The sequence below is a fragment of the Oncorhynchus kisutch genome, linkage group LG18 (assembly GCF_002021735.2).
Source record: "Oncorhynchus kisutch isolate 150728-3 linkage group LG18, Okis_V2, whole genome shotgun sequence".
Taxonomy (NCBI): Eukaryota; Metazoa; Chordata; class Actinopteri; order Salmoniformes; family Salmonidae; genus Oncorhynchus; species Oncorhynchus kisutch.
The window spans coordinates 34224392-34236646 of record NC_034191.2 but is presented as its reverse complement, the minus strand read 5'-3'; the positions used below and the strand labels follow the sequence as shown (position 1 = coordinate 34236646).

The 12255-nt window shown below is 39.9% G+C and overlaps 1 protein-coding gene across 1 annotated transcript; it reads right to left on the bottom strand.

Moving 5' to 3' along the window:
- Window positions 1-3414: 3414 nt before the first annotated feature.
- LOC109909051 (uncharacterized) lies at window positions 3415-8162 on the bottom strand. The gene is made up of 4 exons (XM_020507940.2): window positions 7633-8162; window positions 6610-6846; window positions 5123-6311; window positions 3415-4618 (listed from the first exon to the last, which is right to left on the bottom strand). The coding sequence occupies exons 2-4, from the start codon at window positions 6746-6748 to the stop codon at window positions 4432-4434; spliced, it is 1515 nt and encodes a 504-aa protein (XP_020363529.1). The 5' UTR covers window positions 6749-6846; window positions 7633-8162; the 3' UTR covers window positions 3415-4431.
- Window positions 8163-12255: the final 4093 nt, after the last annotated feature.

Genomic DNA, 12255 nt, shown 5'->3' with positions numbered 1-12255 from the left:
GCGTGCCAGAGGCCATCAAAGGTGAGCATTTTCACACTGAAGTCGTTTAGTACGCCCAACTGCAGTCAGGTCAAGACCCTGGTGAGGATGACAAGCACACAGATGAGCTTTCCTGAGACGGTTTTAGACAGTTGTGCAGAAATTCTTCAGTTATGCAAACCCACAATTTCATTAGCTGTCCGGTGGCTGGTCTCAAATGATTCCGCAGGTGAAGATGCGGATGTGGAGGTCCTGGGTTGGCGTGGTTACATGTGGTCTGCGGTTGTGAGGCCGGTTGGACGTGCTGCCAAATTCTCTAAAACAACGTTGGAGCCGGCTTATGAAAATGAAAATGTAATTCTCTGGCAACAGCTCTGGTGAACATTGCTCCAGTCAGCATGCCAATTGCACACTCCCTCAAAACTTGAGACATCTGTGGCATTGTGTTGTGTGACAAAACTGCACATTTTAGAGTGGCCTGTGCAATGATCATGCTGTTTAATCAGCTTCTTGATATGCCAGAACCTGTCAGGTGGATGGATTATCTTGGCAAAGGATAAATGCTCACTAACAGGGCTGTAAAAAATGTGTGCAAAATTTGAGAAATAAACATTTTTTTAGGAACATTTCTTGTATCTTATATTTCAGCTCATGAAACATGGGACCAACACTTTACATGTTGCGTTTATATTTTTTGTACGGTGTAGGTAGACATATAAGGCAATACAAAACTCTAAAAACACATACACTGTATGTTCAAGGCCTCTTGAATACTTTTCATGCAAAGCATATACAGAACAAAAATATTAACGCAACTTGTAAAGTGCTGGTCCCTTGTTTCATTGTCCCATGTTTCAGTGGGTGGGCCTGGCTCCCAAGTGGGTGTGCCTATGGCTGCACCCCTGCCCAATCATGTCAAATCCATAGATTAGGGTCTGATGAATTTATTTCAATTGACTGATTTTCTTATATGAACTGTAACTCAGTAGAATATTTTAAATTGTTGGATGTTGCGTTTGTATTTATTTTCAGTGATTGTGGTCTGAGAAAGTTTGATGTTTGTGTGACGTTTCTAAACCCATGTGGCTCACTGAAACAGTGACTGACACCCGCAGAAACATTACAGAGAAGACATAGGATGCTTTGATAAGGCATTATTTACGTTATACAACACTTGTCCAGGTGTTCAAAGCACTTTACATTGTATGGCGCTTAACTCCTCCCTTCCATTACCAATGTGTTGCACCCACCTGGGTGACCATAGAGACCACAGAGAATCAGGATTTTATCTTAATATCTTATCTGATGAATGATAGCTTGTACAGAGTCGTGCCCCTGACTCTCACTGCCCTGGGACAATGAGATGTCCTTGAACCAGAAGGAAGAGTGCCCCCTACTGTCCCTCCAACATCACCTTCAGCAGCATCTGGTCTCCCATCCAAGGATCAAGCAGGCCTAACCGTGTTTCAGGGGAATGCCAGCAGTGGGATACATGGTGGTATGGCTGCAATTCACATCTATAGTCAGACTTCTGAGAGTCTTCAACACTGAGCTGGACATCCTGTGGTGAAGACATGAATTACTGCCCTGAATTTTGTTTTAATTCTGTTCAAGTTTCTGTCTGTCTGATCAGGTGAACAATGTATTATTTTTCACAGCGATAAAATGTATAATCTTTACTGATCTAACTGCAAGTGTAACTGAATGAACCTCCAAATGTGCTATACTATCAATACAAATTGAATCACAAAACATTGGAAGAGGATATCACTCAACCACCCTGTGAGAAGACAGTGAAGCACTAGAGCAAGATATACATTTTTATTCATTCCAGCGACTCCCTATTCTAACTTTGATCTGCAAGAATTGTGTAAGATTGCCTCATACTTTCAGAGGCCCATGTAGTATGGATATGGAGAGGTTACGCACACCCTCCTAGTGGTGGTTGATGAGATTGGGAACTTCTGTTTTCACTCCAAGAGACAGATACCGGTCTTCCTCAGTGTGACTTTGGCCTCTGGGTATGCAGTAAATTAGTACTTTAGCTTCATTCCAGTCATAATTGTTGTATTGACCATTATGTAGAAATATGAGACCAACAGATTGTGTATGTATGTATGTACGTATGTATGTATGTATGTATGTATGTATGTATGTATGTATGTATGTATGTATGTATGTATGTATGTATGTATGTATGTATGTATGTATGTATCTATGTACGTATGTACGTACGTTCAGTATGTATGTATGTATGTATGTATGTATCTATGTACGTATGTACGTACGTTCAGTATGTATGTATCTATGTACGTACGTACGTACGTTCAGTATGTATGTATAACTGACCCTTTCTGTGTTTTCCTCCCTGACTTTACACGAGAGAGTGTGTTCTCCTAATACTGTAGTGACTGTTTGCAAGCATTACAAAAATTGAGTTTGTGTTAAGAACTATTTCCCTGTAATTTCCTTGTAAAATATCCCATATTTCCCTGAAAAACACAAGACTTTATGGTGTTCAGAACTTTTACTCATTTTCAGCATTATATGATTCATAATTTGTTACTGTACATTCCTCTAGTGGTGAAAAATAGATTTACTTACTCTCCCTGCAATGCAGCCAACCAGACCAGAGGGAGTGAAATCTTGGTTCAAAACAGACACAGAAGGGATGGGCATCTCGCATTCCTACTCTTGTCTGTCACTTTGAAACTGCGGCCTAAATACAATGCATAGCCTATTGGGATATGAAGGAATCGAATAGGTGTATACAAAATGGTGATACAGCACTACACCTAACCTTTCTATCGGGGTCAGGGTTTCGGCCATATTGCTACAACAATCTGATTCCTTCAAAACTACACACCGACATATTGGCAGGTCGAGATGGATCCCCAATAGCCTGGTGAAACCAGCCTGATCGCTGCGTTCACCATTCTGTAATATGTGGAGTGAAATAGAATGGTGAATGCAGTTGGTTCTAGCAGACTAGAGCCACAGATTGCGAGAACACAGCTTTTACCTGGTCAGGTCTGTATGAGTTTGAGAGGGTACCTTTCAGTCTGGATAATGCCCCTGCAATGCCCCTTACCACCGCATTGGGTTTGTACGTGTTTGAGCGGATTACTTTTCGGCCTGTGTAATGCCCGACACAGCGGTGTCCGGGCTGATGGTGAGACTCCCTATTGACCTACCTTGATGTTGTTGTTTATTTGCTGGACTTTGACAGACATCTAGTCCACCGTTAACAAGTCTTCCAGAAGATACATTAAGCTACATGACCAATCACTGTTAGCTGGGCTATAAAAGAAAAGTGCACTCCCTCTGTGGGTCCCACAGAAATGGATTGAGCAACACTGATGCAAACTGTGTCTGACTTCTATAACAGTGTAATAACAATGTATTGTAATAACAGTCCACAAAGAATACATGATAAAAAACATAACTAGTTTATTTGGCTGCAATTTACCTGATAGTTAGTTACCAGACATCATCATCTATCAAACAAGCAGACCTGAATTGAACACATACTCATCAAATAAGATTCTCATGAAGACATTATGCCCAACAACAATTTATTGTTGTGTCAACAGGTGATTTTTTTTTCTTTTTTCGCAAAATACAGCCAAGAAAAAACCAAGATGATAAAACAGTGAATGCCATGTATATTTTCCCCATTATTTAAAAGTGGACAAACATCCTGAGTATGATTCAATATTTGAGGGGGAAGCTCTGTAGAAATAGTCAGCTAATGAAGCTGAAACAGTTAAAGCATGACTTGAGAAAATGCTCTATGGAAACCATTAAATCAGGAAGCCATGCAGTTCAGAGAATGTTGTCATTTTCAAATAACAATCAATCATGCTTTTTTAACAATCAAACATGCTTTGGGTACTTTAGCAAGGTCTAGGTGGTTTCCTACATGTTCAACATGAGCATTTTAGCAATCAAATATTCTAGTAGTTTGCAGCATTTATTAATGAACTTTTCCACAGCATTTTAAACATTCCTTCTTCAGTCCCTTATACCAAATGAGTGGAAGAAGCAAAAGGGTACTTAAATTAATAAACAAAACAAAACGTACAATATCACAGAATAAAGCTTCCTTCCTTTATGCTGCCATTGAGTGTCAATAACACAGACATAATTCAATCGCTTTTATTACTGTTAAAAAATGACAGTTAAACAGTCAATCATTGCAAGCTCAAACATTACAAGGCAGGTCAGTGTCACAGTGGTCACGGACAGTTTATTTTAGTTCCCTCCTAAATTCAACTAAGGCCTGAAGTCATTCAGGGAAACATTTGTAAAAATACATTGTGTTGTTTATTGTCTGTAACAATAATAAAGCGTTTATATTATTTATTTTTTGAAAAACTACCAAAATCATGCAACTATAATTTTGAACAAACAAGTGCTTTTGATGTGAGTGCTGGTGTTGTGGGTGGGAGATTAGGCACTGGCATCTTGCTTTAGGCGTTGACTACGTGCCTTGTAGACCTCGATGAGTAAATCTTTGACATATTGAATCTCTCGTTCCACTGACTCCGCCTTGTCGCGGAGCTCCCGGTTGTGTTCCTCCAGCCCATGAAGCTCCTCCTCCAGTATGTCCAGCTCCGCCCTCTTACGCAGTCGATACCTACAGTTTACAAAATACCAGGGTCAGCTTGCACCTGCCGCACCGTTGGAGCCCCCTCCCCTTATTATGTCCCTCTCTCAGTCCCCACCACAAGTGGTAGTTGCCAACCTATCCTACACCCACAACATCTCATCTATCTTTGTAGAAGTAACCATGACTTGTCTGAGTTACTGAGCTACAGTAGGTTGGCAGTTCAATATCAGTTCTCTCTAAGAGTTAGAGAAAGCTAGTGTCATGAATTTAACATGGATATGTTTTCCCAACCTCATCCCTTAAGTGCTAGATTTCCGGATATGTATCTATGAACATCCAAGATAGCAGGTCCTATTAGAAGAGTTCAGATTTCAGATTTTATAAACACATTTATATCTGAGAAATTCTTGTAGCACTATCACACCAGTGAAAGGTCACAGTGATCCCATTCAAACCAGAGATGAAGGTCTACTTAAAATGTGCACAGACATTTTTTGGGTCAGACTTATCAGTACATTTTTCACAACATACCTGTGAGCAGCTGTTTTGTTCTGGTCTCTCTTCTTCTGCTTCCGTTCTCCGGTATGTACTTCCAGAGGGACAGCGACAAGGCCTGGTTTGAGGCAGCTCAGGGAGCATGGATCTTCCTTTAGCCTCTGTACTGCTTGCCTGTGAATGGGCGAGTCCACCATTGGCCTCTCGCTCTCTCCTCTTGACAGACATTCGTAGCTTTGGTCTCCAAGACATTCTGGGAAGAGGTAGTGGCCATGCTGGGGCTCTATACCATGTACTTGTGTAGGCTCTTCGATTTCACTTATAAAGCTATAAGGCTCTGTATCAGCAATGTTCGGGTGGTGGTAGTAATAGCCACCGTTTGCCTCTGGCTCTTGAGGAATACCTCCAGAGAGTCCACCATCTTTGTTGCAATGAAAGACCTCCAGCCCCATACCATCATAACCCCTGCCACTAACCTTCATTCCATGCATCAACTGTCCTTCTCTCTTGGGGTGGGTATCGAAGGACCCACCCATACAAAAACCTCTGGTCATCTCTTCACTGCAAAACACGTCCTCTGTAAAACAATAACTTTCCTCTTCCTTCAGCAATACACCACATTCTCTGACTTTCTTTACACTGCCAATGTTCTTCCCAACTCTCTTCAATGTAGAAAAGTGGTTAACAGCAACCTCTGTGCTTCCTGAGGAACTTCCTTTGGCACTCCAGGTGTCATGCTCAAGTTCCTCTCCAACTTTGTTGACACCATCTGAAACTATTCTTCGGCAAGTATTGTATGAACGATGATGACAGTTGTATGGGGATTGTCTAGCCATTTTGGGTCTTCCAATGGGACCACCACAGAAGCTCACTCGGTCGAGTTCCCCTGTTGCCAGGGTAACAAACAATGGGCTGGTTTCTGATTGGTTGCCACTGTACGAAGCATAGGGCAACTGGTAGTAAGAATGGGCACCCATTGCTTGGGCGCCTTTGTCACATTTTGGTGATTTGTCCAATTTGGTTGAAGTCGATTCAGACCGGAAGTAATCCTCAAGCTGAGCAAGCTCCTCTTGCAAAAGAGAGGTCATGACCTCCAAGTCAGAGGGCACCTTGACATCATGTTCCAACGGTGAGGGCGGAGAAGATGAGCTAGAAGAGGATTCAGTAGTCGACTGGAACGAAGACAAATCAACTTTTTCCGTCATCCAGTCCGTCTGACCATCACCTATGAAAAAAAAATATTTTATTAAAATATTGAATTCAAATGTCCATATCGCAGGCATAAAATTAAATGAGGATTTTTTTTAAACGGTCCTTTCATTTCAGACGATAAACGATAAATGTAGAAAAAAAAATATATATATCCTTGCGAAACTAACCGATCATTTGAAAATAATTGAACGCCATCGTCTTCATTGGGAAAATATCCACTTAGCTTCACTCATTGTACGACATTCGCTCGTACTGCAGTGCGGTTCCACCTGGAATGTGGAAAAATAAAAAAGCGTCTTGCCGTAACTCACCAATTATGTGCTGTCTCTCCGGTAACTCCACCCCCTTCCTTCCCCAGGATTGGCTGACGTTAGCTTGTTGGGAAGAGGGAATGATGAGGTCGACCGTGCAAACAAGAGGAATTTTCCTGCGAAGGATCGATATCGCCATCGTGTCTTTTATTTCGGTCAAAATGGTGAAATGCACTAAGTGTGCGTGGGTTCCAGAGAAGCGTCACTATGGACAGAGTGGTGGGAACACTTGAAGACCTGTGAATGACAAAAAAAATCTACTTAAAACAATCAACAACTCTACTGAATTTCCACACCCAAACACCCCATTTCACCCCACTGCCACACCCCCAAAACTACCACACACTAAAAACAACTGTTAAAATTGTACAATTATCAGAGGGTCTTCACAGACCAAAAATGGTTGAAGATTCCTGATAATTGCATTTTGCATCCATAAACCAACATGTTAGTTTTCACATTACGAAACTACTGAACTTTAGGAAAATAAGTTAGGTTTGGAAATCTGTTTCAGGGCTATATAACACTGTCTCTTTGAAAACTCACTCCCCTCATAAAATGCAACTATAATATCTCAACAACATATCAAATTGTATTTGTTATAATCCATTTCACAGTCCAGGAAAGCAGTGCCTACACGACAGTATAGTAAACAACGTTTATGTTAGTTAGCCTATGTGTATTCTATATCAAATATTAAAAAGTATTATTTTTTCCTCTCGTTCCAACTATTATATGTTTATGTTTTAAATATATAGCAAACTTCTACATTTGAAACATATAGATTTTACAAGTAGCCCACTGATAAAATATTTTTCAGTGGCAGTTCTCACCTCTGAGCTTAGTAGGCTACTGTAAAACTGTAGATTCTAAATATCTCTGTTAGACTAAAAGGTCATTACAATAACCCCAACATCATTTCAGAAATGGTTAATAAAACAATTACAATGTCAAAGCTAACATATTGAACACATTATACTTGACAACAACTGTAGAATAAAGAGAACAAATAATTTCACTTACCCCATTATTTCTCAATAGTATAGTTGTTTGGAAGTGCGTTGCAAATGCAAAGCACAACAACTAGTGACAGGGAGGTCAATTTAATAAGTCATCTCTTACTTAGAACACAATGACCTCATTTGGTGTGTTATGAAGACGATGAGTTTCAAACAGAAAGTTTAGGAATCAGCAACTTCTTCTAGAACTACTAAATCCGGACCGTATCACACTGTTACAAATCAATCCGCAGTTTACATGTTACCCCTTTTATCGCGTCATATCCAAGGGACTTTCCACCCTGTTATTTCCAAAAGACATATTGTAATAAAATGGAAATAAAACGATGTAACTTTACATTATTTACATGTAAATAATAATATATATTTACATTTCTACAACCACACTTGGGTTGCAAAAACGCAATTCACCTCAGGAATCATGGCATTTTTAAGGATCATATTTCCGAGCTAATATCTTGTTAGTAAATAAATTGTCACCCACAGAGAATGTCCTACATAAAGCACTCTGTAATAACGGACACGGTTTATAACGGACTATTTAGTCACACACACGGGAGGAAGGATACAGTCTTGCAGTTGGAAGGTGTAACTTTTGTTGCAGCACTGTTGCATCAGTTACGCAGCGGGTTCGCCGAATGTTGTAGGATTGTGGTCACACTATTGGTTTATCTAGACTAAACCTCTTATTGGTCGATAAGGAATTGTCAAATTATTTTTAATCATCATAGATCCAATGTTACTTTGTATATGTGTGTACAAGTAGTAAGGAGATTAGAGGCCACCTGCCTCTTTCAGTATTTATTATTTCCTCCATAAGACATTACCTCTTTAATAGTTATAATAAGAAGGTTGCAACCTAGAACTTTACGAATGAGCAAATTCTATTATAAATGTAATGCACTTTAGTGTAATCAACCAGAGAAAAACTTAGTAGGCTGCTAGCCATCAATTTCATCTCAACTAAAATGGTCAAACTTCTATAAAAAATGTCTTATTAACATATTTTGTGTGTAGAATATTAATAAAAGTATAACAATAATTCCAAAGGGCTATATGGTTAGAAGGACAAAAGGACACACAGGAGGTCAAAGCAGTTTACACTTGACTTTATCTCTCATTAGTACAACAGTTACACCACTCTCTGTCTGGAGTTGCTATGCATTTTCCTCACTGAGAAACCAAAAGCTGATTGAAGCAGCCATGTCTTCCTGTTGCTATAGTAATAGGGAACACTGCCCCCCTTTGAAAACATGCTTTTTGGTGTGTCTGTTGCCAAGGGTTTAAAATAATCCCCTTACCTCTGCGCTTACAATGTTCTTGTTATTGCACTCTTTGCAGCTTTTGTGCATACAACCTCTTAATTCTTTGCATTTGTAATATTCGTGCCATGAAGTTCATGAAAACTTCCTGACCCTTTCTACGTCTATTCTTTCTCGACGTGTGTAACCTAACCTGCAACCGATATTCTATTGTAATATATTAAAATTCGACTCTATTCCATTCCCAAAATAATGCACAAAACTGGTCATAGTATAAGGATACAGGACACACTTTATAACGACACACTTTATAACAACACACTTTATAAGGACACACTTTATAAGGACACACTTTATAACGACACACTTTATAACGACACACTTTATAAGGACACACTTTTTTGTCTTTTTTTGTTTGCTTTCTTCGCTGTTTCAATTTCTCACAGGATTAACCATCTGATAGCAGCAGAAACGCCACCTGGTGTTATCAATAGCATTGTTGAGGAATGTAGTCCACTTGCTATTGTAGTCCATTTGTTATTGTTTAACATCTCTCCAGGAGACCAGCACTAGTAAATTGGAATGTAACTATTATAATCATATGGGAGAGTACTGTTGCTTTTCGAGAGGTTCTTTAAGATTTGGAATAGTGGAAAAATTAAACATGAAACACCCAATTAACACTGATGCATGCTATCACGAACGGATGTTTGTGCGTGTGGATGTGGACAATGTGCAAATATCTTCATGTTTTTCCCCCTTTTTTCTGTTCGAAGAGGTCACAGAGAAGGTTTATATTATAACAGGCATATTGTATGCATATGATATGCGTTCTGTAGTCACATATCATCTCGTATGCCGTACCTATATAAGTTTATGCTATATTTTATTAATTTTCTATTTAAATTTCATTTATTGAAAATAATACAAATCATATTTTCTGCTGCAAAAGCGTTGCCCTCTCTGCAACTACTGTACAAGAATCTTTGGGAGATCTGACCCTACATCATAGAGAGAACTGCTTTCAAAGGAGGGCTTGCACTTCGCAAGTATGGCACATTGGTAACAGTTACAGCATAGTTTCATCACCAGCTCCCTACGAATCCTGCTTACATTAACTTTTTACACGGATTGGCAATATGGGAAGCAACACTACAGGTTCCTGCCAATGCAGTGACACTTTTGAAACCTTTAATACACCCTCCCTCTCACATGACTTGTGTGTAAGATTATAGCGATTAAATCCTGTACTATAATAAACAACGGAATTGCTTCCTTTACTTGGTGTAGGTATACAGCCTTTACGAAAATCAATTTGTATAGAATAGTCCTGAAAAATTATATCAGAGGCAAATTTGCAAAGATATGACCTTTAATTTGATGAAACCTTCTTGAAAGTCAATCATCCCTGAGGAAGCTTGGTAGAAAGAGGGAGTGTCATTCTGTCATCTTATCATGCAGCACAATGTCATGCAATGTACTGCATTGTCAAATGTGGTTCAATCTCCAGCAGGAACTAAGAACTTCATCTTTTGTAGGTCTGTATGACATTCAGAAGAAGAAATAATCTCTGTTTAATTAATACAAATGCTTATACATTACTAACAAAAATACTTTGAATCATATTGACATTGAGCCTGAATATTAATACCATAACATAGCTTACCCTGATATGGTTGATAAAACTAGATTTTAAAAAAATTGTTCACTGGGCCAAAAGCATCACTTTAGGATATTATCACGCTTTAGGGAAGAGCCAGATGCAGACAGTGTCGAAGTAACAAAAGTGTATTACTACAGGAGGGGGCAGGCAAAAGGACAGGTCAAGGGCAGGCAGAGGTCAATAATCCAGTGTGATGTGACAAGGTACACAACGGCAGGCAGGCTCAGGGACAGGGGAGGCAGAATGGTCAAAACTGTGAAAACTAGAAAACAGGAGCTAGAAACAGACAGGAGCAAGGGGGAAACGCTGGTAGGCTTGACGAACAAAATGAACTGGCAACAGACAAACAGAGAACAAAGGTATACATACACTAGGGATAATGGGGAAGATGGGCAACACCTGGAGGGGGGTGGAGACAAGCACAAATACAGGTGAAACAGATCAGGGTGTGACAGATATTGTATTTTAATTTGGTTGAACAGTATTGCTGTGCTGTGCTTATTTCCTGTACACAAAAGGTGAATGATGGTGGCAGAACAAAATGCAGTGTTCTGGAAAGTCTGGTTTGAGCTTGAGCAGGAATATTGAAGTAGAGGCTAAAGACAATTGTTAAGCATGCATTTTAAAGCTTCTCAGGTTCTCATTACATTTCATTTCTCATTTCATTTCATTAATCATACCGGAGACATTCTGTTCACCTTCATCTTGAACTCCCTCACAATCACATTCAGTCAGTAACTGATAGTGGCTCAGATTGGGGAGGTAGTTAGTATCCTATGCCCCCAGCCCTGACTATGAGCTGACCAGGACCAGCAGAGCTAAGGAAGCAAACCACAAAATAACTGTATGTCGCTCTGGATAAGAGCGTCTGCTAAATGACTAAAACGTAAAGGGTTGCAGTTACATGTTCAGATAATGTTACTGGATTACTGAATCTTATTTGAGTACTGCAGTCTCACATAACAATATGGGTTGGAATAGACAACAATCCAGTGATTTCAAGCCAGTGTAGTTTCATCACAGCAACAGAGGAATAATAAGCCTTGAATTTGATCTAAGAGCCAAAGAGAACAAGTGTTTTACAGTATTCAAATAATGTTATTTTCCCTCCCTCAGCACCTTACTTACTCCCACCCAACAGTCTATTGTGAATCCCACCCTGAGAATATTTTTGGAGTGCCAGTCCACTAGGGGATATCCTGAGGGATTATAGATGCTAAATACTGTATAGGGAACCCAGAATGGGTATGAAACAGCAACAGGGATGCTCCTCAACAGCAGTACTGCCATGATCAGTCACTCTTCCCATGACAACAGGGGCCTTTTGAGCCTCAGCAGCAGTCTGGGTCCATAGGGAACTAACAGGCAGCAGCAGCCAGCTGCTCTCCTGTGTCATCCACAACCACAGGCTCAATCAGTCCCTCATCAACAAGCCAGCCACATGGAGACAAAGCTCCCCAGTCTCCACACACATGTGCTGTGATGAAGATTCGTTGTCAGAATGTGTCAATGGGCGTTTGTTTTTGTCACTCTGATTGTGAACATTTTGATGAAGATGCAGCAGATTCAACTCAATACAGTTGAGTTGTAAGAGCAGGATCACTTCAGAAGGAGCCTCAAGGAAAATATAGAGTAGACTTGTCTACTTGGGGTGATTCAGATACTGCATTACAATACCCTTGAATTAGATATTGATCAGTAT

Bases quoted from the DNA above. Each gene is read 5' to 3' on its own strand.
- LOC109909051 (XM_020507940.2), bottom strand. From the start codon at position 6,748: ATGGCGATATCGATCCTTCGCAGGAAAATTCCTCTTGTTTGCACGGTC. The intron at 6,312-6,609 runs GTGAGTTACGGC...TTTTTTTCATAG, and splicing joins GGAGAGACAGCACATAATTG to GTGATGGTCAGACGGACTGG. The intron at 4,619-5,122 runs GTATGTTGTGAA...TGTAAACTGTAG, and splicing joins AACAAAACAGCTGCTCACAG to GTATCGACTGCGTAAGAGGG.